This window comes from Aegilops tauschii, chromosome 3 (genome assembly GCF_002575655.3).
Source record: "Aegilops tauschii subsp. strangulata cultivar AL8/78 chromosome 3, Aet v6.0, whole genome shotgun sequence".
Lineage (NCBI taxonomy): Eukaryota > Viridiplantae > Streptophyta > Magnoliopsida > Poales > Poaceae > Aegilops > Aegilops tauschii.
Window position 1 is genome coordinate 431,898,042 of NC_053037.3, and position 23,741 is coordinate 431,921,782.

The 23,741-nt window shown below is 42.3% G+C and overlaps 1 protein-coding gene across 2 annotated transcripts in view; it reads left to right on the plus strand.

Annotated features, from left to right (window-relative positions):
• Positions 1-4,082: 4,082 nt before the first annotated feature.
• Positions 4,083-23,741, plus strand: part of LOC109740887 (uncharacterized) — a 37,709-nt gene continuing 18,050 nt past the window's right edge. Inside the window, exons 1-29 of one of the 2 annotated variants that reach the window (XM_020299933.4) lie at positions 4,083-4,494; positions 6,401-6,586; positions 6,910-6,999; positions 7,585-7,658; positions 7,738-7,893; positions 8,900-9,011; positions 9,154-9,209; positions 10,735-10,789; positions 10,874-10,930; positions 11,385-11,486; positions 12,533-12,613; positions 12,691-12,743; positions 13,913-13,982; positions 18,826-18,889; positions 18,977-19,125; positions 19,203-19,327; positions 19,418-19,475; positions 19,700-19,797; positions 20,486-20,573; positions 20,659-20,724; positions 20,797-20,856; positions 20,950-21,036; positions 21,166-21,340; positions 22,317-22,360; positions 22,450-22,581; positions 22,654-22,782; positions 22,854-22,906; positions 22,985-23,033; positions 23,258-23,316. In XM_020299933.4, the coding sequence (XP_020155522.1) occupies positions 4,390-4,494; positions 6,401-6,586; positions 6,910-6,999; positions 7,585-7,658; positions 7,738-7,893; positions 8,900-9,011; positions 9,154-9,209; positions 10,735-10,789; positions 10,874-10,930; positions 11,385-11,486; positions 12,533-12,613; positions 12,691-12,743; positions 13,913-13,982; positions 18,826-18,889; positions 18,977-19,125; positions 19,203-19,327; positions 19,418-19,475; positions 19,700-19,797; positions 20,486-20,573; positions 20,659-20,724; positions 20,797-20,856; positions 20,950-21,036; positions 21,166-21,340; positions 22,317-22,360; positions 22,450-22,581; positions 22,654-22,782; positions 22,854-22,906; positions 22,985-23,033; positions 23,258-23,316 (2,633 nt within the window). In that variant the 5' untranslated portion in view covers positions 4,083-4,389. The remainder of the gene's footprint in view (positions 4,495-6,400; positions 6,587-6,909; positions 7,000-7,584; positions 7,659-7,737; positions 7,894-8,899; positions 9,012-9,153; positions 9,210-10,734; positions 10,790-10,873; positions 10,931-11,384; positions 11,487-12,532; positions 12,614-12,690; positions 12,744-13,912; positions 13,983-18,825; positions 18,890-18,976; positions 19,126-19,202; positions 19,328-19,417; positions 19,476-19,699; positions 19,798-20,485; positions 20,574-20,658; positions 20,725-20,796; positions 20,857-20,949; positions 21,037-21,165; positions 21,341-22,316; positions 22,361-22,449; positions 22,582-22,653; positions 22,783-22,853; positions 22,907-22,984; positions 23,034-23,257; positions 23,317-23,741) is intronic. The other variant, XM_073510751.1, reaches the window with a different exon arrangement.

Genomic DNA, 23,741 nt, shown 5'->3' on the forward strand with positions numbered 1-23,741 from the left:
ATCTCCGGAAAGGTTCCGGAATCCATCGGAAGGGGTTCCGGATGTTTCCCGAAATGTTTGGGCACGAGAACACTTTATCTGGGACAAAGGGGAAAGCCCACGAGGTTTTTGGAAAGCGCAAAAGGAAGTTTTGCGGAGTCCAGGGGCCAGACGCCAGGGACCCTGGCGTCTGGCCCTGGAGTCCGAGAAGGACTCTTGCCTTTCAGGTGAAACCGACTTTGTGGAGGCTTTTACTCCAAGTTTCGACCCCAAGGCTCAACATATAAATAGAGGGGTAGGGCTAGCACCCAAGACACTTCAAGAAACACCAAGTCGTGTGCCGGCAACCCCGTCTCCTCTAGTTTATCCTCCGTCATAGTTTTCGTAGTGCTTAGGAGAAGCCCTGCGAAGATTGTTCTTCACCAACACCGTCACCACGCCGTCGTGCTGCCGGAACTCATCTACTACTTCACCCCTCTTGCTGGATCGAGAAGGCAAGGACGTCACCGAGCCGGACGTGTGCAGAACTCGGAGGTGCCGTGCTTTCGGTACTTGGATCGGTCGGATCGTGAAGACGTACGACTACATCAACCGCGTTGATATAACGCTTCCGCTTACGGTCTACGAGGGTACGTAGACAACACTCTCCCCTCTTGTTGCTATGCATCACCATGATCTTGCGTGTGCGTAGGATTTTTTTTTTTGAAATTACTACGTTCCCCAACAATGATATGGCCATCATCATCTTGTGCCTTTGATCTCCATCTCCAAGGCACCGTCATGATCTCCATCGTCACCGGCTTGACACCTTGATCTCCATCGTAGCGTCGTTGTCGTCTCGCCAAATATTGCTTCTACAACTATCGCTAACGCATAGTGATAAAGTAAAGCAATTACATGGCGATTGCATTTCATACAATAAAGTGACAACCATAAGGCTCCTGCCAGTTGCCGATAACTTCTACAAAACATGATCATCTCATACAATAACGTATATCACATCATGTCTTGACCATATCACATCACAACATGCCCTGCAAAAACAAGTTAGACGTCCTCTACTTTGTTGTTGCAAGTTTTACGTGGCTGCTACGGGCTTCTAGCAAGAACCGTTCTTACCTACGCATCAAAACCACGACGAGTTTTCGTCAAGTGTGTTGTTTTAACCTTCAACAAGGATCGGCCGTAGTCAAATTCGATTCAACTAAAGTTGGAGAAACAGACACCCGCCAGCCACCTTTATGCAAAACAAGTCGCATGTCTTTCAGTGGAACCAGTCTCATGAACGTGGTCGTGTAAAGTTGGTCCGGGCCGCTTCATCCAACAATACCGCCGAATTAAAATAAGACGTTGGTGGTAAGCAGTATGACTATTATCGCCCACAACACTTTGTGTTCTACTCGTGCATACCATCTACGCATAGACCTAGCTTGGATGCTACTGTTGGGGAATGTAGCATGCAATTTTAAAAAATTTCCTATGATCACGCAAGATCTATCTAGGAGATGCATAGCAACGAGAGGGGGATAGTCTGTCCACGTACCCTCGTAGACCGAAAGCGGAAGCGTTAGGTTAACACGATCGATGTAGTCGAACGTTTTCACGATCCAACCGATCTAGTATCGAACGTACGACACCTCCGAGTTTAGCACACGTTTAGCTCGATGACGTCCCTCGAACTCTTGATCCAGCAGAGGGTCAAGGGAGAGTTTTGTCAGCACGACGGCATGGTGACGGTGATGGTGATGTGATCCACGCAGGGCTTCGCCTAAGCACTATGACGCTATGACCGGAGGAGTAAACTGTGGAGGGGGGCACTGCACACGGCTAAGAGAATAATTGATGTGCTATGGGGTGCCCCCTGCCCCCGTATATAAAGGAGGGGAGGAGGAGGCCGACCACCGAGGGGGGGCGCCATGGGGGAGGAGTCCTACTAGGACTCCACTCCTAGTAGGATTCGCCCCCCCTTTTTCCTTTCTCATCGGAGGGGGAAAAGGAAGGAGAGGGAGAGGGAGAGGGAAAGGGGGCCGCGCCCCCTCCTCCTTGTCCTATTTGGACTCCCTTGGAGGGGGGCGCGCGCCACCCCTTGCGGGCTCCCCTCTCTCTCTCCACTAAGGCCCATGTAGGCCCAATACTTCCCCGGGGCGTTCCTGTAACCCCTCGGTACTCTGAAATATACCCGAAACTTACCGAAACCATTCCGGTGCCCGAATATCATCGTCCAATATATCAATCTTTACCTATCAACCATTTCGAGACTCCTCGTCATGTCCATGATCTCATCCGGGACTCCGAACAATCTTCGGTCACCAAAACACATAACTCATAATACAAATCGTCATCGAGCGTTAAGCGTGCGGACCCTACGGGTTCGAGAACTATGTAGACAGGACCGAGACATATCTCCGACCAGTAACCAACAGCGGAACCTGGATGCTCATATTGGTTCCTACATATTCTACGAAGATCTTTATCGGTCAAACCGCAATAACAATATACGTTATTCCCTTTGTCATCGGTATGTTACTTGCCCGAGATTCGATCGTCGGTATCCTCATACTTAGTTCAATCTCATTGCCGACAAGTCTCTTTACTCATTTCGTAATGCATCATCCCACAACTAACTCATTAGTCCCATTGCTTGCAAGGCTTATCGTGATGTGCATTACCGAGAGGGCCCAGAGATACCTCTCCGATACTCGGAGTGACAAATCCTAATCTCGATCTATGACAACCCAACAAACACCTTCGGAGACACCTGTAGAGCATCTTTATAATCACCCAGTTACATTGTGACGTTTGATAGCACACAAGATGTTCCTCTGGTATTCGGGAGTTGCATAATCTCATAGTCAGAGGAATATGTATAAGTCATGAAGAAAGCAATAGCAATAAACTTAACGATCATTATGGTAAGCTAACGGACGAGTCTTGTCCATCACATCATTCTCCTAATGATGTGATCCCGTTCATCAAATGACAACACATGTCTATGGTCAGGAAACTTAACCATCTTTGATTAACGAGCCAGTCAAGTAGAGGCATAGTAGGGACACTTTGTTTTGTCTATGTATTCACACATGTATCAAGTTCTCGGTTAATACAATTCTAGCATGAATAATAAACATTTATCATAATATAAGGAAATATAAATAGCAACTTTATTATTGCCTCTAGGGCATATTTCCTTCAGAGAAACCCTAGATTAGTTCACTTGTAACTTACCATACTTCTTATATCAAGACGCATGTGTTAGCGCTACAAGTAGTGGTGCGACTATGAAGAGGGGAAAGGAAAACATCTTTCATATATCAAAAGCAAGTAAGAATACGGTCGATACACCATCCAAACATCAGTATACTTCTGGAGAGGGCGACACTACCGCGGGAATGCTTAGTAGTGGCATGCCAAAAACATTATCGCTGGCATGCTACCCTCACGCCACTAATATGGCCCCACCGGTAATTGTTTGTTATTGGTGGTGTGTAGACTCCATACCACCAGTAACAGGCATACCGGTGATGGTCACTTGTCAACATGCCTCAGTAACAGAAAACACCAGTGGCGCTTTGTTTGGGTTGCATCATTAATGTAATTTTCATGCATAAAAAGTTATAACAACAATGTTTTTCAGCCAAATGGCTAACTTTTGCTGTCATGACGGTATTTTGAGACCATTGGCTCAAAATCCTGCAGTTTAATGACAACAATAATTATCATATAACATTTAAGTTTGATACTACTTTAAGTTTAAGACTTCAACGGAACAATAATACTAGCCTATAACATGTTCAACGAAGTACTAAGGAGCCGCTCGGCTACTTGGAAGGAAGAGGAATAATGGGCCGAGCCCAAGGTGACGGAGGTGTGTGCGCCCATTTGCAAAATAGAAACAACGTACACTGAAGGCGTTGAATAGGAGTTGGCGTCCAAGATGGGATGTAAACCGGGTCCGTTTAATCCCTTTTGAGCCCACTTATCGGTTTATCTGTTTAAGAAGAAAATATCAGAGAAAATAAACTATTGAGCTAACTAAAGCTAATTAAACAGGCCTTGCAGTGCCGTTTATCGCTCCATTTACATCCTTAGCCCGAGCTAGCCTTGTCCTTTTACGGCCTGGGCATTGTGTTCGTGTTAGAAAGGGTGAACTTAGGGTGAAACCATACTCACCCTCAGATCATGATCGAACGGTTCCGCAACCTTCTTCCCACCACACAACTACACCGGAAACACAGCGATGGCCGATTGCAACTAACATCAAGCTCCTGTCGTTGTCTCCGTCTCACCTCGTCAGATCTCACCAATCCTCCATCTCCGTCTGGTCTTCCCTCGATCTCCGCGAGGAGATAGTCCAAAACCCTAACCCCCAGCCTCCCGGCTGAACCCGAGGAGGAGGAGGAAGAGGCGGAGATGGCCTTCATGGCGGCGCTGGAGGCCGATCTGCGCGCTCTCTCCGCCGAGGCGCGCCGCCGCCACCCCGCCGTCAAGGACGCCGCCGAGCACGCAACACTCAAGGTCCGCCCCTCACCTCAGCCCCCGAGATTTCAGTGACGCTGCTCATTTCGCCTTCATGTACTTGCTCGCTCGTTTCGGATCCAACATGCCAACTGGCCAGGGGGGTAGTGTCCAAACATATCGAACTGTGATTGGAAGTTGTTGTCAGTGTCCTGTAACTCTCTCCTGTTTGGTTTCGTGATAGCAATGCATACTGAGCTAGCGATGTAGGAGCAGGACTCCCGGTTTGATGATTTTAGGTGACATTTTGCAGCAGAACTAAGGTTTGGCCGATCCCACTTAGGTGTCTTGTAGGATAGATATTTCAGCTGCAGTTTGTGACTTTCAGTTAGTCCCAGTTAATGGTTAGTGTTAGGCCCCGTTTGGAATCTCTCCACTCCTCCACTCCGCGGAGTTGGTGGAGCTCGGTTTTGGCAACTCCGTTAAAGTGAGCTGAAGTCTGGTCCACTCCGGGAGCGGAGTTAAAAGGAGCGGAGAGAAACCGAACGCTCCCTTAGTGAGGGTTTATCCACTTGATGGGTGCATAATTTCAACTGTAGAGAATGGTTGTGAGTTTTTCGAAGGTTTGGTTCTTGCATTTGGAAACTCGCAGTTGATTTTGTTTAGACCTTCGTTTTTCGTTGGAGGTCCCAACCTAAATCTTTGGGCGCATAGCTTATGAGAGTAGTTCGAGTAATTGCGCAAGAAGACTGGGCACATACACTGATGCACCCCGTAGAGCTGGATGAAATTTATTGGTTCCTCCAGGTTGAAGGGTTCTGTACCTACTAAGCTGGGTTTCTGTGGTTGGAGGGATAACTTTCATTTACTGTGGTGGAGACTGGAGACAAACAATTGGCTTCTTTTGTTTGCATGTTTCTGGGCACTGGGCACCTATAAGTGCTTTTACAGTACTTCATAATAGAACACACAAAAACATGACTTGATATTAGCATAACTTGAGCAAAATGTACTGGTGCTGGTTTATAGTTAAGATGCAATACTACATAACAAGAGTTGTTAGTTTGTCACAAAAAATAGCCATGAACTATGAACATATGCACAATGAAACATTACTGCTCATATTTATTTGATCATGTGAGATCACCCGTACCCTACCTCTTAGAAGACTTGGTGCATGAAAATAACATTCACACAACAACAACAACAACAACAACAAAGCCTTTAGTCCCAAACAAGTTGGAGTAGGCTAGAGCTGAAACCCATAAGATCTCAAAACTAACTCATGGTTCTGGCACATGGATAGCTACCTTACATGTTATCTTGGCTGCCCAGAGGAGTGAACTTCAGTGATGCTGGGGCACAATGTTGCCCATAACTAATTCGACAGGTTAAACGACTAATGTCTTTGTTATCACTTATCAGCAGTATCCTCTGAAGTCTGAACCAAATTAGCTTAGATTTTAGTCAGCATTTAGTTGTACTTGGCCTGCATGGACATGTTGTCCATATTTGTGCACGTTGCTGCCTTGCATCAGTCTTTATCTTGTGGAAACTACCTGCTACCTTCCTGTATTAGTTTCTATGTTTAAGACGCTTTTGATGTTGTTTTGATTTATGAAGGAAGTAACTAGATAATTGTCATATACTTATATTTCACCACCATTTATTGTTGGGATGCATCAACAACATGTCATGTCCAGTTTCAGAAAAATGATTAAGCAAACCCATCCAAAATTATGTGCTGGTACTAATTCCTACCATAATCCAAGTAGTGTCAGAATTTCTTCATCTGTAATAGTTAGATGATGAATATCACTTTTCTTATTTCTTATGTTACTGCTGCACAAATGCCAGTACTTTCTAGCCTTTCTGTACATTTAACATTCATTTCAGTTCTCATGTGATATAAGTGGTATGCCACTTGCTTAATTCACATTCATTTTCAATTCTTTTTGGCCTGCAGCTCCGTTCTCTATCTAATCCAAGGGAAATAGCTCAAAAGGGGGATATATTACGGATCTTTCTGATGGCATGCAGTGTCAAATCAGTGAAGCTGAGTGTGATAGGACTATCCTGTTTGCAAAAGCTTATATCACATGATGCTGTAGCATCATCTGCGTTGAAGGAGATATTAGCTACTTTGAGGGATGTGAGTTCTCTTCACTTATGTATCCACTCGCCTCACTTTTTTGAATTTAGCACAATAAATTTATATATTTGCCTTAGAATTTCTGTGGTTTCTGTTCATGGGCTTATGTTAATTGTTATTCTGGATAATTGAGTTTGATAATGTGTTTTTCTTTGGAAAGCTGATTCTTCATCATAACTATATATATTTTAATAGGATCTTGTGCTTTATTTGACCACTTGTAAATATTTGTGTGATTTAATTTGATGGATCATCCTGTAGTATGTTAACTCTCAAGATCTTTAAACTAATTACACTGAACTGTGATGTTTGTCTGACTGCAGCACTCAGAGATGCCAGATGAGAGTCTTCAGCTGAAGACATTGCAAACAATGTTGATTGTCTTTCAGTCACATTTACGTCCTGAAAGTGAGGTAGCAGTTATGAATGGTTATCATCTAAATTTTTTAATGTCTGTAATAGATGAAATGGTTTCTTATCATCTGTTGTATGCTTAGCTGGCCTTATAACACATAGAAGCTTCCCTCTATAAAAAGGTTGGATCTACGACTCTAAAGTGAGCCAGTGAGCAGTCACCACTTGTTAGCATTCTTGCCTTCCGTCTTTTGCATTTGACTCATTTGAATTTATTTATTTTGTAAAATAAGGTACTCTGCCTGTTCGTTTTGTTTCTTTGGAGTGCTGGTGCCTGGTGTTTGAACTTGGGTTACCAGATGTTTATGTTTCAAACATAGTGCTTTTTTATTCGTTGCAGCAATCCAGGAAACTTTCTTGAGTCCAACAGCAGAGAGTAACTCTGATTGCACCATTAATTTTTGTTTCTGATGAGAGAGGGGAATACTGCTGTTGATTATTTCTTGGAATGCATGTGAAACTTGACTATTTTGGTAGTTCATGCAATTCTACAGGATGATGTACTATTTATTGAATGCCTTTTGGGAATCATTACTATTACTGTCCACAGGTTTATCTTATTAGCATATTGTTTCATTTCTCAGGAGGACATGTCTCAAGCCCTTGGCATATGTCTTCACCTACTTGAAAGCAGTCGATCTTCTGACAGTGTCCGCAAGTAAGCCCATTCAAGTTGTTGGGTCATGGATTCAGAATTTCTTTGTGGCAATCTCCTAAATCATACATTTCTCATTTAGCACGGCAGCAGCTACATTTAGACAAGCAGTGGCATTGGTCTTTGATAATGTTGTTCTTGCCGAATCACTTCCGACTGGTAAAGCATCCCCAGCAAGACTCGGCTCGAGTGCTAGCTCTGTTGCCAACAATGTTACTCGTAGCTTCGGCCAGACGCTGTAAGGCTCAGTCTATTTCTCTTTCTTTAATATTGTTCTCATCCCGTAGCAATACAGTTAATATCATAACAAGTTTGTTAGTAAGAAACACACCTTTATGCATTATCATCTATGGAAAAAGAAATTCATGTTGCATCAAACCGCTCGTGTCTGGCATATTATCCATAGATGGGACACACATGAGATGAAACACTAATCACAGGCCAAGGCGTGGCAAAAAAATCCCTAAAAGATTTGCTCTAGTATTCAAGTGTGAAAGGTATCAAGAGTGGATCATAAATATTTAGACAGTTAAGCTAGAAACCAGGATGCCGAGTATTATTGTGAAGTGTCTGGCTTCTATGTGATGATCCCATTCTTTGTTGTTTAATCATGATTATAGAATAATATGAGCATTCAAGCAATACTATTATATTTTTGATAGAAGATATTCTTATTAGCCTGTTATGGTGTATCACCTCTGTTCCAAATTATAAGACGTTTTGGATATTTCAGTATCGACTACATACAGACTGAAACGAGTGAATGAACACAACAAAACACGTCTATATACATCCGATTCAGAAAAAGTTAAAACATCTTATAATTCGGAACGGATGGAGTAGTAGCTAATTGACTGTTCAGTCAGTGCAGATTAACTTCTATCCTTCATCAATCCTCTCTTTTCTACTATCTTGTATATTTGGGCATCTGAAGCTCATATTTCTCTGTTAGTATTTCTGTCCACATTGGCATCATATGCATTTCGAATCTTATCAACTGCACCATCATTATATTTTGCTGTGTGATGGATACTTATTGATGAATGCACATCTGTGTTGCCCGTTCGACCAAGAGAGATCTTGCTCATTGCTCCTGTGCTTTTTTAGTACATTTGTCATGGTCATGCCGTTAACATGGATGATAGTTTAACCAATCTAAATTGCTTGTGTTTCTGTTCCATCAACCTTTTCCTTCCAGATGATGTAGAAAAAAAACTTGATATTCAACATACCCTGCTTCACAGATCACTAGCATTTAGCTATGGAGAACTCACCATGAGGGAAGATCTTACTGACGTTGGAAAACTCGGTCTCCGTCTGCTCGAAGACCTGACTGCTCTTGCTGCAGGTGGATCTGTATGTGTGAACAATTTCTGACTGTACCTTTTCCGTTCTTCGTTAAATATGAATAATTAACTGGCTCATTTTGCTGCTACATTTTATTTAGTATTCTAAACCTAAGTTTTCTTGATAAAGTTACTACTGTCTCTTTCTTTAGGCTAGGTGGTTGCATGCTCAGTCACTGCATCGGACGTTTGCCCTTGACATACTTGAGTAAGTTCTCTTTTCATACTGAAAATCTTGGGGTACTTCCATATTAGTCAGTTGTCACAGCTTTCATGATGCCCAATATTCTACACATTTTGTGTTTTAACAAAGTTTAGTGTTGGATGAAAGGTTGTTTACTTGAGCTGCTGCATTCACATGTCTTCTAAAAATTGAAGTGCACGAGCATCTCTCATGAAGGAGGTGCTTCGCGAGATACTTAGAAGAGGGTCGTTTGCGACATAAGCATCCATTAAAAAGGCCAACCCTTTAGTGCAAGTATACACGTGTTTAGGTGGTTACATCTTCCTACAAACTCACAAGTGCCCATGCAAGCATTAGTGCTTAACGAAGCATTTAATTTGTGCCCGTGGATTTGTACATTTTTTCTTCAGTATGGCAAAGAAAACTACCTGTAAGCGCCTTGTATCATTGAAGATGTCGGCGGTAGTGGAATAGTGGACTGTTGCAATTCAAACCCTTAATGCGTTTTTCCAGTTTTCACTTCTGAGGGGAGCATGGAAGCACTACGTATCACACTATTATCTCAAAGATAATCCAATGTGAAAACAAGATGTATTGATTCAAATGCAATAGTTCACATTACTTGCTCAAAGATGGTTCCGTTACGAACAATAGATACAGTCAGTTCTTTGTAATCTGGAACAATTTTTGTTTCATTTTTATACTTTCTTTCTAGATATGTTAAATGGGCTAAATATGTCAGATTTGGATTAGGCCAGCACATCGTTAATTTACTAGTCATGTTGACTTGAGTTTGCTCTTCATTTGGTTTGGTCAGAGTTATGAAAGCGTTCTCCAAATTTCTGGATTGTTATTAACTTGTTTCAATATTTTTTCTGTTTCCTTTTTAAGTGCATTTTTCTTCTGTTTCTGCATTTGTTTTGTGATTTGTTGCTGATTATCCTATTTTATTTGTTAAGTAACACAAAAAATTGTTGTATTATTTTTCTCAGTTCCATTATAGTTTAGGCAGATTAGTGATGGCAATCTTTTCATCAGCAAGCTGCTTTTAACTCTTTTTTTTCCTCATAGAATATATGGAAGGGGAGCCTTGGCGCAGCGGTAAAGCTGTTGCCTTGTGACCATGAGGTCACGGGTTCGAGTCCTGGAAACAGCCTCTTGCAGAAATGTAGGGAAAGGCTGCGTACTACAGACCCAAAGTGGTCGGACCCTTCCCCGGACCCTGCGCAAGCGGGAGCTACGTGCACCGGGCTGCCCTTTATAGAATATATGGAAGGGGAACCTTGGCCCAGCGGTAAGGCTGTTGCCTTGTGACCATGAGGTCACGGGTTCAAGTCCTGGAAACAGCCTCTTGCAGAAATGCAAGGAAAGGCTGCGTACAAAAGACCCAAAGTGGTCGGACCCTTCTCCGGACCCTGCACAAGCGGGAGCTACGTGCACCGGGCTGCCCTTTTAGAATATGTTGATATTATTTAGGATTGGACTTGAAGATAACTTATCCTGCGTCCTGACTCTGTTGCTGAGTTTATCTTGACGTGCTTTGTGCCAGGTTTGTGCTATCGACATATGTTCCTGTATTCCGGGCATTATTATCTTACCAGCAGGTTCGTGTTTATGTACATCTTTTGTCCTCAGACATTTTTGTTAACCATTGATCCATAACAAAAGAGCCTCTTAAAACTTGCCAGGTATTGCGCCATCAAATATGCTCACTTCTTATGACTTCACTCCGCACGAATGTGGAGGTAAGTAAATGAAAATAAAGACTTTTTTTTAAATGTATAGCATGCTAAATGTCTAGTCGTTATAAGGCCTCGCCACTGTTGCAAAATTTATATGCAGAAGCACGAATATGACCTACCACTTTACTAACCAAGAAGTTTGAAGTGCCCTTCAAGTACTTTTAGGTGCATCCAGTCCAGTATCTATGTTAAGTCCAGGAAGGAAAATGTCAAATGGTGAACCTCATCTTTTGATGTGCTAGTACCTAGTTCAGTTGCAAGGAAATAAAAACATATAAATGAAAATGAATTTTCATGAGTTCTTTACTATTTCCGTTTCCCGATTTCATGCATGATCCAGTTATTAACTGATTCTGTGTTGATATGTTTGCTGATTTATTTAGTTTCCCGACTTCATGCATGATCCAGTTATTAACTGATTCTGTGTTGATATGTTTGCTGATTTATTTATCTTCAGCTTGAAGGTGAAGCAGGGGAACCTGCTTTTCGCCGTTTAGTCCTACGTTTGGTTGCTCATGTTATCAGACTCTACAGCTCTTCACTTGTCACTGAAAGTGAGGTATTGTTCTGTCCAAGCTCATGTACACGCCAGTACTGCAACGGGCCTGTGAGCCACTAAATAGTCTGAATTAAACCATCTAAAACGATTAACTTAAGCTCCAACACAGAAACTTTCTGATAACTTTAATTGATCAACCGGAGCCCAGAAAACCGCTGATAATAATTAGGCTCTGTTTGGCATTGCAGTGGATTATGGCAATTGGCTCTCTCTTTTGGTAGAACCACTTTCAGAGGTTTGCATTTTTTGTTAGCTACGTTTGTCTAAAAATCAAACTGTGAAAGGAAGATATTACTATGTCCCAGATGACAGAGCAATCCACTGGAAACTTGAGAAGAACCATGGGATAGCAGTATTTGTCTAATTCTAATAGGAACGGCTGTTAGATCTTTTACAAATGGCTTTCCCATAGCAGCTTTAAATTAAGCACTGGCATCGAAACTCTCTCTGACTTGATAAGTGGTATCACCTCCCGGTGCAGTTCTATCAATAAACCCCTTCTGCAATATGTAAGACTGCAAATCTATACTTAATGTGAGTCCAACCGATAGCTTTTGCTAACTATTGAGCAGATTATAATTAGAAACAAAAGAACTGCTGGACTAGCTATCCAGGTTCAGTACACATAGGCATGACTGGTTTTAAAATAGTAAAGACAATCTTGACCATTGGATCTTATCTGGATTGGTGTGATTGAGCATCAAGAGTAACCAACATCTTTCAACAACCCCATGAATCAGAATTATTCACTTTACCTTCTATTGATATCAACAATCAGCCCTAGTTTCTTCTATCAGTGATTTAACAGTTGATGTGAGTTGTCATTCTGCCATTTTAATGGTAGTTCGTTCCATATATATTTCCCAATAGGTTCAACCATAAGATCGTGTTTGTTGAGCAAAATAGGTTGTACTTCCAGTTCACTTAAAGGATGAAATAGTTAATTAGACAGCTCTATATAATAATGACTTAACAAGTGCTCAATGTGCTTTTACTTTATTCTGGTTATTTATCCTACATGAGCACTAAGATGCTTCTGTTGACAGGTATTTCTGAACATGCTTGTGAAAGTTACCCGCCTGGATTTACCTTTATGGCATCAGATACTTGTTCTCGAAATTTTGAGGGTAAGTTCCTTGGATACAATGGAAATTGATGTTTGTCGATGATCTGTTCTTACTTGTGTGTACCTTCTGATTACCAGGGTTTTTGTGTAGAAGCTCGCACTCTGCGCTCCCTATTTCAGACGTTTGACATGTATGTATTGTATCCCCATAACTCCATGCTTTCTTCTGATGTGGTCTTTCCATGCCTATGGCTGACTTTATTTTTGACTTGTCTAGAAGCTTCTACATCATGCTTGTGTCTGCATGTCTTTCCCGAAAATAATTGTTGGCAATATTATAAACTGGCTCATAATTCACATTCACATTGTATTATTAATTGTCCGTTTCTAAGAGAATTGGTTCCAGAGTTTAACTTGCGTAGGCATGCAGGTAGCACATATCATGATGGAAGTTATATTCAGTTGAAATTGTGTAACTTGCTTCATTTGTCTGAGAGAAAGGTTTTTTAGACCAGTGTCTTGAGACATGTTTGATTCCTTTTCATCCTTTTTGCATCTAATGAGGTGAACTACCAAATATCTAATCAGGATTCAGGAAGCTTTATCTTCTGTGAAGTCTGTCATAGTTCATTCTTGTGCTATGATAGCCTTGCGAGTCTAGCTGGACTTGAAAATATAGTCGCGATAACTCATATCCCAAATTAGGGACAATTGTGTGATGTATTAATGCATAGATTCTTGAACTTTTACTTCATTTTTCACACCCATTTTCGGCTAAACACATCTTTTATGTGAAGTTATGTTAATTGGGTTAAAGGATGATAGATAAGGTTGCAGTGCTGTCAATAGTACTGTTGCTATAGGACAAGTAGGTAGATTCAAGAAATCCTGCCGGAGAGACCATGATCCTAAAATGTTTAGCATCATTGTTTATTTATGTTTAATTGATGGAAATGGCAAGTCAAATCTCATTTTAAAAAGGTTCACTTCTTAGATATCAGTGAACCTTGTTTTCTTTTGGTGATTGGATGTGTATAAACCTCCCAAGGGAATTTAAGGATTCTAACATGCGACAGTAGATAGTTATTAACATGCTACTGGTGTTGTGCAAAGACCTTATTGGGGTTGCAACTAAGGTTTTTTACCCTTATCTAGATTAACTGACGAAGGCAACAACTGAAAGCCCCTCTGTTCTGTTTTAAATTTGTTACTTAGGTCAGAAGCCTGCTTTGTACCTCCTTGTCATACGAGTTACTACACTGATGCTTTTCATCTCTGGGCATACATTATACATTGGGTACATATATACTTATTCTGGAAAACCTCAGTTAATATTTTTATTTTTTTGCTATTAATACAGAAACCCTACAAATACTAATGTTGTGGAGAACATCGTTAAAGCACTTGCTTTGGTGGTAGCTACTATTCAGGTGATATACCTTACCACATAACATTCTCATTTTGGTTTGTTGGCATTGCACTTCTAATTAGTCTCATCATTTCAGTTCCTTGTATGTTCTTGTACCACTTTCATGACATGACTTCCTTTTCTTTTGGATAGTAGATTCTTTATTTATTTTTGTGCATGATTTGTGTCTCAAGATCAGATGTATTGACTTGGTAATACCGTCTCCAGTATAAGCTGCCTTTCTGTTTTTATGCTGTATTAGATGAACTGACTTCTCACTCATGCTGATAGACATCCATGCCATATGCTCGGCTGGCATATTTGGGCATTGATGTGCATTTATGATACAAATGACTAGCCTTTTTATTTATATATTTATACATGATCTAAAAGTAGTTGCACAATGATCTAAAAGTAGTTGCACATCCCAAATGGAGCTTTGTTGAAAACGGTAAAAAAAAAAGCGAACACGCAAAGCTTGCGTATCTTTCATTGATAGAAGACTAGAACAACTTACAAGGTCTTCGGCACTCAAACAAAATGGAACGTCCAAAGAGAGAGAGAGGGGGGGGGGATTTAAACTACCACATGCAGACTACTCCCTAATGATGTTGGCCAAGCCAAAAGCACCCGCTTGCGCCCATAGCCGAGCTTCATCCTTGATGAGCTGTAGGTGGTGGCTCAGGGAGGGGTGTGGACCGTCGAACACGCATCCATTCCGATGCTTCCAAAGGTACCATGCCGTCAGAGGGAAGAGGGAAGAGAGCCCTTTTCGGCAGGAGGAAGGGGACGTGGCGGACCACCACTCCAAGAAGAGGTCGTTGGGTTGTGGTGGAGCAATGGTGGAATGGCACCAAGTGAGTAACTCATAACTCATACCAAAGTTGGCGAGAGAAGGAGCAGCCAACCAGGAGGTGTTGCATGCTCTCTGGCTCCTGAGGCAATAATCGGTGTGAGGCAAGCCGTGGTGCGCGAGCCTTTCCGCGGTCCAGCACCGTTCTTGGGCGGCCAACCACATGAAAATTTTGGTGTTCAGAGGCGCCCAAGTTTTCCAAGTTAGATGCCGGTGCGGGTCCGGCAGCCAGCCAATGAACATGGCAGAGTAGCAAGAAGCGGCAGTGTAAACTCGGGCTTGGTCCAACGCCAGACTAGCTTGTCTGGGATATCTGAGAGGTGGGTGTGGCGGAGCAAGCGCCAAAGCTCGACATACTGGACCATGGCGGCAGGGCCAAGGGCACCCTGGGTATCCTGTACCCATGACCGAAGCTGGAAACCTTCCTGAGTAGTGCGGGATTTGCGGCGTCGTTGAGGAACCATCATGAAGATAAGCGGCGCAAGCTCGACGATGCAGCGGCCGGGGACCCAGTGATCCGTCCAAAAGAGACGAGAACGGCCATCACCAAGCTGCCAGGAGGTAGAAGCGTCACAATAGCGTGAACCTCCTTGTCATGAGGTAGAGGAAGGTGACTCCAGGGACGATGCAGATCGGTACGTTGTAGCCAAACCTACCAGGATCGCAGAGCCAGACTGGCATGGTGAAGATCCTGAACTCCAAGGCTGCCGAGGTGCAAGGGCTGGCAAACGCGAGTCCGGTTGACCTTGCATTGTCCACCGTGGGCATCCTTGCGTCCTGCCCAATGGAAGCCTCAGATCACCCGGTTCACCCTCTTGAGGATGGATTTGTTGATTGCGATGGCGACGAGGAAGTGGTTGGGGATAGCACAAAGAACGTGCCAAGAACGTGCCTCACCAGGGGCAACCGATCACAGAGGGATAGCATGACAGCACGCCATGTGGGGATCTTGCCTTTGATCTTCTCGGCCAGTGAAAGAAGAGCGGCCGTAGGCACCTTGCCAAGCGAAACGGGCAAGCCGAGGTATTGCACCGGGAAGGAGGATATTGGGCAAGCAAGATCGCTCCTGATCGTGTCGACGTGCTCTTCAGTACAACCAATCGGGGCGGCGGAGCATAATGACCGCCTTCTTTGCTCATCTACGTGGAGCGCCGAGTACCCGCACTGCCTCTTGCGGTGTCTCTCCTCCGCGGCTTTCGACCATTGCCCTCTGCTTCTGTATTGTGCCGCTCCTACGCCTGGAGATAGACAGTTTCACTTTGAGAGGTTTTGGCCCAAGCTTGAGGGCTTCCACCTCGTGGTCTCCGAGGCTTGGAACTTCGTGGAGCACGACTCCGACCTATTCCGACGTATTGTGGCGCGCCTTAAGGCCACAGCTCAAAGCATGCAACAATGAAGCGCCAAGACAATTGGCAACATCTCGCTTGAGCTCTTGGTTGCGCGGGAGCTCATCGCTCGACTCGCCGTCGAGCAAGACTTTCGGCTTCTGTCTACCTCTGAGACGTGGTTACGACGGCGACTGAAGGCTGCTTACCTCAGTCTCGTGTCCTTGGATCGCTCCATCGCCAGACAATGCTCGCAATTTGCATGGCTCAAACGCGGTGAAGCGAGCTCTGCATTTTTGCGCGTCCGTGCCGCACATCGCCGTTAGAAGAACCGTATCTTCTTGCTCAAGACCGCGGATTGCACCGCATCCGAGCCGGCTGCCCTTGCCGACACGGCCTTCGACCACTTCTCGGCCATCATTGGATCTTCTGACGAACGTGCTTTCTCGCTCGCCCTAGAAGAGGTTCACCCATGGCACTTTGATCTGGCGGCTCTAGACCATTCTCTAAGGATGAGATTTGGCATGCGATCAAATCCATGCCCACGGGCAAGGCGCTGGGACCGGATGGGTTCTCCGCGGAGTTCCTTCGTGCATGTTGGAATATTATCAAGAAGGACATCCTTGACGCCTTTGGAAAGTTCTATTCTCTCAATGCTCGTGGCTTCCAGAAACTCAATCCTTGCTGCCCAAGCGAGCTGATGCTGAGTCCCTGTTCGACTATCGTTCGATCAGCCTTATTCATCTCATCGCCAAGCTCTTTGCTAAAGCCCTCTCCCTTCGGCTTGCCCCTTGTCTTGGAGGCATGGTGTCCGTGAACCGGAGTGTGTTCATTGCCGGGCGCAGAATCCACGACAACTTATTGCTCGTGCAACAAACCGTGCGCCTCATCCACAACCTGAAGGTCCCTCGCATGATGCTCAAGCTCGATGTTGCCAGGGCATTCGACTCGGTCTCGTGGCCATTCCTTCTCCAGATCCTCAGCCACCTTGGCTTTGGTCCGCGCTGGTGTGAGTGGATCTCCACCCTCCTCGCTACGGCTTCACTCGAGTGCTCGTGAATGGCGTGCCAGGGCACCCTATTTCCCATGACAGGGCCCTTCGGCAAGGCGATCCGCTTTCTCCGATGTTGTTCACTCTCATCATCGACGTCCTAAATTCCTTGATTCTTCGTGCGGTCGAGAGAGGATTGCTCCGGTGTCTCACTCCCAGGCACACAGCTTCGAGTGTTTCCCTCTATGCCGAAAGCGGTAATTTTGATAGTACCCTGGTTTTTGTTTCTCTGAGCAAGTTAGTGAGGCGCGTCCTGTCACAGTATCTCATGAGTTATCCTCAGCCTGGCCCTAGATATCGTGCTGCCGTGTATTTGAGTCACCTAAGTTAGGTGAGACATCATAATACTTCCTCCTGTTCAGCCTGTAGGTCTAACCACACAATGCACACAGGCCAATAGAACACAAGGCTAATCGAACACTTAACAGGTATGAGCCTATGTTGCCCCTATTAGACAAGGTGATTCCACTGCCCAACATTCTTATGTCTTATTTCAACAAAAGGTCATTCTCTACCAGCATTAAAATCATGGGCTAACATGGAAACAACATAGTAACCGGCAGTGCAGCCTTGATGAGTTGATTCCAGTTGAATGTTATTTTTGTGAAAGACCATTCCTAAGAAATTTCTTATATTAAAAAACGGAGGAGTGGAGATTCACCTGGCCTGTATGGCTGGGCGCAATGCCAAACCACCCGAGCTACACTTTCCTTATCTTCTGTCATCCATAAGTGCATTTTCCTAAGTTCTCTTGGTATGTTCATTCTTGTTTCCTTATTCTTGTTTCATACTCAAGTTAGCAGCATACCCCTGCTTTGACTTCCGCAGCTCTCCATTTAGCCACTGTTCAGGATATCGGTAGGTACCATATCGGTCGGGGGCTGATAAGGGATTAATCGGCGAATCGGCCATTTAACTGAATATATCGGTAACCCATTTATCGGTAGGTTAACTAGGGCCATATTTATATATTCAAGGCTACATAGCAACATGCATTGTACTGAATGTCTAAATATGCAATCCTAGGCTACATAGCAACAAGGAAGAGTGTTACATTGATGTTCTGATGATGTCTAGATATACATAGAAGAGCAGCAACAACAACAACACATCAGCAGTAATTGTACATCACTATCTAACATCAAAGGAGAGCAGCACAGCAACAGTACTAGTACATTCTTGGCATAGGAGAGTAGTTTTGGGCCAAAAATGCTGCCCAGTTAATTGGCCCAGACGATAATTCGGCCTGACAACTGATAAATCGGCTTGTCAGACCGATTAACCGGGCTTCCCAGTTAATGGGCCGAATAGGCCTTTCTCATATCGGAGGGGGGCTGAATAGCAGTTAACTACAGTTAATCGGCCGATATTTGTAACAATGCTTTTAGCTAACTTCCTATCTTAGTATCCTGCTTTCATCAATATAGAGAAATAGAAATCATTGCTTGCTTAATTCTCTGTTTGCGCGCAGGCGTAAATTTGGTCTGTGTTGTTTACATAACATATTATCAAATCTCGCGGGTAAAGTCTTACAAGAAACAGTGGGTTTGACATGACTGATGCCTGTCCATCATCATTTTGTTTCTAGTGCAATGCTACATTCCTATACATATATTGAGCACACATTCTATTATAGGCTTCAGATTCAAGTGAAGAGACTCTTGCAGCTGTTGCTGGAATGTTCAGTAGTAAAGCTAAAGGTACCTTCTACAATGTTCAAATTCTGTTGATAGTTTACTTCCTCTGTTGCCAAAAATACGAATAAATAAAACTGATATGATTTACAGGGATTGAGTGGAGCATGGATACCGATGCATCAAATGCTGCTGTTTTGGTTGCTAGCGAAGCACATACCATCACTCTTGCCCTTGAAGGCCTCTTAGGTGTAGTTTTCACCATTGCTACTTTGACAGACGAGGCTCTAGATGCTGGTGAGGTAAGACCATAAGAAAGAAAGAATTATTTAGAAGAATTTGGGAAGGTAAATTTAATAAATGTTTTTTTGCCTTTAAGCTTGAATCACCAAGATGTGAAGTGGATCGTCTGGTATGTAGTGGACAATCAGCTCTTCTTTGTGTCGCCATGGTCAATTCAACATGGTTAACCATCCTGGACTCCCTTTCACTTATTTTAATGAGGTGAGGTCCATATTCAAACTTACATTTTTCTTTTACTTGAGGTTGTTTTCTCGTTTTCCTATGCTTTGCTCATGGGAATCAAATTAATAGGTCACAGGGAGAAGCTATAATATTAGAAATACTGAAAGGATACCAGGCATTTACTCAGGTGACCATAATAGTCTGTTTGTTTTACCTATTGCTTTGGAGAAAAACCCTGTTTTAGTGCTCTTATAGCATGACACCCACTTGCTATGGCTTTTAAATGGGATGCTGATGTTTGTTGTTTGTATTTTATCCTTTCTAGCCCCACTGTCTGTTGTAGTCCTTTCTACAGAATTATACCAATTACCTTTTCTTCACCATGATAATATGGCACACGAACTCTTGCAGGCCTGTGGAGTGCTCCGTGCTATAGAGCCATTAAACTCTTTTCTAGCATCGCTTTGCAAGTTTACAATCAATAACCCAAATGAAGGAGAGAAGAGAAGGTATGCCACTGGCATCTTGTTTGTTAGAATAATACCGCACTTCTCTACGGGGAGCTTGCATTTTGAATACATGATGTCTTTTTCAGTATAACGGGCTTAGTTACTATATAGGCATGTCTAAGTGATTGTGGTTTGTGGTCATAATACTTGTTCACCTGATGGGTTCCAACCATGTCACCTGCTGATCATTAACTTCAGGGTCTATATAAAGTATATAAAAGGAGTTTCCTTTCTTTGGGTTTGCCCCTAAACCCAATGTTGCTTGTTCTATTTTGACTTGCTCCCTTGCCATGAGCGAATGGGAATGGATCAGAGGCTGGTGGGATTGACATGATACGGTAGGATTCACTATACAGCTGCTGATGAGCTCCAGGCCAATAATCTGAAGCACATGGAATTTTATCCTAGGAAGGAAAAACAATTCCAAATCTGTTTTGTCTATGAATCTCATGGAGTTAGATCCTGCCTTTGGATGAATGTTGCAATGTACATATTGGTGATTGCTGATTATGTTAATGTGTCAATTGAAATCTAAACTTTGCCATTTAAGTGTTGGGCCAGCACATTTATTAGCATTTTAATATTTATGTGATAAATTTGTTTACACTAGTGCTTGAGCTGTCTATAAAACAAAGCCATAAAGTTTTGCATTAACCTTGTGCGCTTCTTCTCTTCTTATACCTGTTAGTAGTATCTTGCTCTCTCCTGGATCGAAGAAGCCAGAAACTTCAATGGATCAGCGTGATAGTATTATTTTGACACCGAAAAATGTGCAGGTAACGGGCGAGATTTTCAGTTATGTTGTTTCCATTGCCTGCTCAATTTGTATTACATATCTATAGTTGGTATTTTTTAATCCAGGCATTGCGGACACTTTTTAATGTGGCACATCGATTACACAATATCCTGGGCCCCTCCTGGGTTTTGGTAAGTAGAGAATAAGATTAACTAGCTTTAATTACTGTGATATTATATATCTAATTCTTTAGAACTTTTAAGGTCCTGGAGACTCTTGCAGCACTTGATAGAACTATTCATTCTCCGCATGCTTCAACCCAGGTTGCACAGTGTGAAGTTTCTTAAATTCTTGTACTATCAACGTTCTCATAGGTCTTAACTTTTCTGAAGTAGCGCAATTTTTTTTTCTAACAGGAAGTATCGGCTTCTGTTTCAAGACTCTCAAGGGATACATCTGGACAGTACAGTGACTTCCATATTCTCTCTTCTTTAAATTCTCAGGTCAGGAGGCAAACATGATACTATAGTTATTTTTTTCTTTTGGGTCATAATGTTTCTTTTTTGCTGTTTTTCATCTCTTAACTATATTTTGCATTCGTTGAATGCCATTTTGTTTCTTTTTGGATGTAGTTGTTTGAAAGTTCAGCCTTGATGAATGTAGCTGCAGTTAAGTCACTTTTGTCTGCATTGCATCAATTGTCAAGTCAGCACATATCAGGAAATTCTCAATTATCAGGCCAGCAGATTGGGAGCATTGCATTTTCAGTGGAGCGCATGACATCGATACTTGTCAATAATCTGCATCGTGGGTGTTTTCCTTCTTGAAGCATGGATATGTTCTTTTCAGACAAACTGCCTATTTAAATCAGTGATGATCTTAATGTTTTGTGCTAGAAGTACTCAAATAGATATACTCCCTCCATTCCAAAATATAAGGTGTATTAGTTTTTTCAAAAGTCAAATATGTGTATGTTTGACCAAGTTTTTAGGAAAATATATCAACATCTACATTACCAAATTTGTATCATTAAATCCATCACTAAAAGTATTTTCATATTTTATTTATTTTGTATTGTATATGTTGATATTTTATTCTATAATCTTGGTCAAACACACACAAGTTTGACTACACAAAAATCGATACACCTTATATTCTGGAACAGAAGGAGTATTTGGTAAAACTAAATAATAATTTGTGATGGATCAAGTATAGACACAGGAAGATTCATTTGCATAATAAAACAGCAATGTTTTCTATTTTCTGTTCTAATTTCACACGATGAACATAATTTGCAACTGGTGTCATTTTTGTAGTACTCCCTTCGTCCCAAAATTCTTGTCTTAGATTCGTCTAGATATGGATGTATCTAATACTAAAACGTGACTTGATACATCCGTATTTAGACAAATCTAAGACAAGAATTTTGGGACGGAGGGAGTATGTGTGAACACTCGTCTTGCAGGTCCGTAGTAGGCTATTGGGTATTAAATTTATATCATCACATTAAATTATTATCCTTGTTTTGTGAGCGAGCATGTTCTGACATGAAATATGGCATAACAATTTACCAGTGCGTGAAATGATTATGTGAAACAATGAGCTTTGAATTATAGATGTGAGAGCTTTGTAAGGGCTTAACAACAATGCACTGAACTTAATCTTAAACTTTAACTCGATAGTTACAACTGAATGTGCAGTATAGTTAGGATATAAAGGTTATTGATTCCATAGTACTGTGTCTTCATTGTTTCTTACATTTGCTTGTTTCATCATGTTACAGGAGTTGAATCAATATGGGATCAAATTGCTGCGCACCATCTTGAGGTAGCAGTGCATATTTTTGTATTGACTGTTAGCTTTATTATTGTCATTTGTAATGCCATGATGATCTTGATGATGGTAACAAATTGCAGCTTGCCAATTGCCCCAACCCACAATTACGTAATATGGCGCTTGATTCATTAGATCATTCAATTTGCTCTGTAGTGGGTTCTGAAAAGTTTCAGGGAATCAGTTCAGCACCTCATCCTTTGAAAGAGTACCAAGTAAGAGCGCAAAAACTTACCTTATTCATCTTCTGTGATTTTTTCTGACAATTTGAATTCGGTGCTTGCTAGTTGGTTGAAGAAAGTGAAACACGATCATTTGAGTATGCAGTTTTATCTCCATTGGTGATCCTTTATTCGTCTAACAAGAATATTGATGTTCAAATGGGTGCACTGAAAATTCTTTTGCATGTTCTTGAGGTACTTACTTTGTTCTGTATGTCTTCCATTTGGTACATCATACAATATACTTCTTACTCGTACTGTTTCAGAGACATGGAGAAAAGCTGTCCTATAGCTGGCCCAGCATTCTTCATATGTTGAGGTGTTACTGCAGTTCATGCTTGATTTGTTTTGTATTTTGTATTTGTTACCTGTAGTTCCTTACGTCCATTTTTTCTAGGGCTGTTGCCGATGCATCTGAAAAAGATGTCATCTCCTTAGGTTTCCAGGTAAATTCCTAACCAGTCTTTATGTTTGGCTTGACATGGTAGTTTAATCGAAAGTTTGTAGCTCACTTCGGAGCCTGTACTATTGACCTTTAACACCAGGTTATGGATATGGAATGGGACCGTAATGTTCACTTCTAAAATGGAGAACGAGTCAACAAAAAAAAAATGTTTTTTAGTTATGCCAATAATCAGTTTGGTAGTCTCAACAGTCACTTTTTTTACAGAGTGTACGTGTGATCATGAATGAAGGACTGGCGACAATACCTGTACAATGTCTTGATGAGTAAGTTTTGAATTCGCTGTGCTACCAGAAACTACAAGATCTCCATTATTATGTATAAGAAAAATCTCCTAAGGGCCTGTTTGGATGGGTGCCCACGGCTGCCCTGCCAATTTTTTGGCGTTGACCAATGGGGTGGGCACGCGTTTGGATCACAGCCAAAATTTTGGATCCTAACCAACTTTTTGGTCACCTGCGCGATCTGCACCTGATTCCACGCCCGCGTGGTGGTGAAATCCTGGTGGCAAATTTGCTCGCCAAAAAATTGGCACGCCATCATTTTGGTAGGGCTCCTATGGGCACCAACCAAACAGGCCCTAAGTCATTCACAGAAGTTACAAACAATAAATGCACTAAGTCAATAATCCTTGTTTTTTACCAGGAGATTTATTGCATACAAAATTTATGATGCCTGAGCTGTAAAGTTA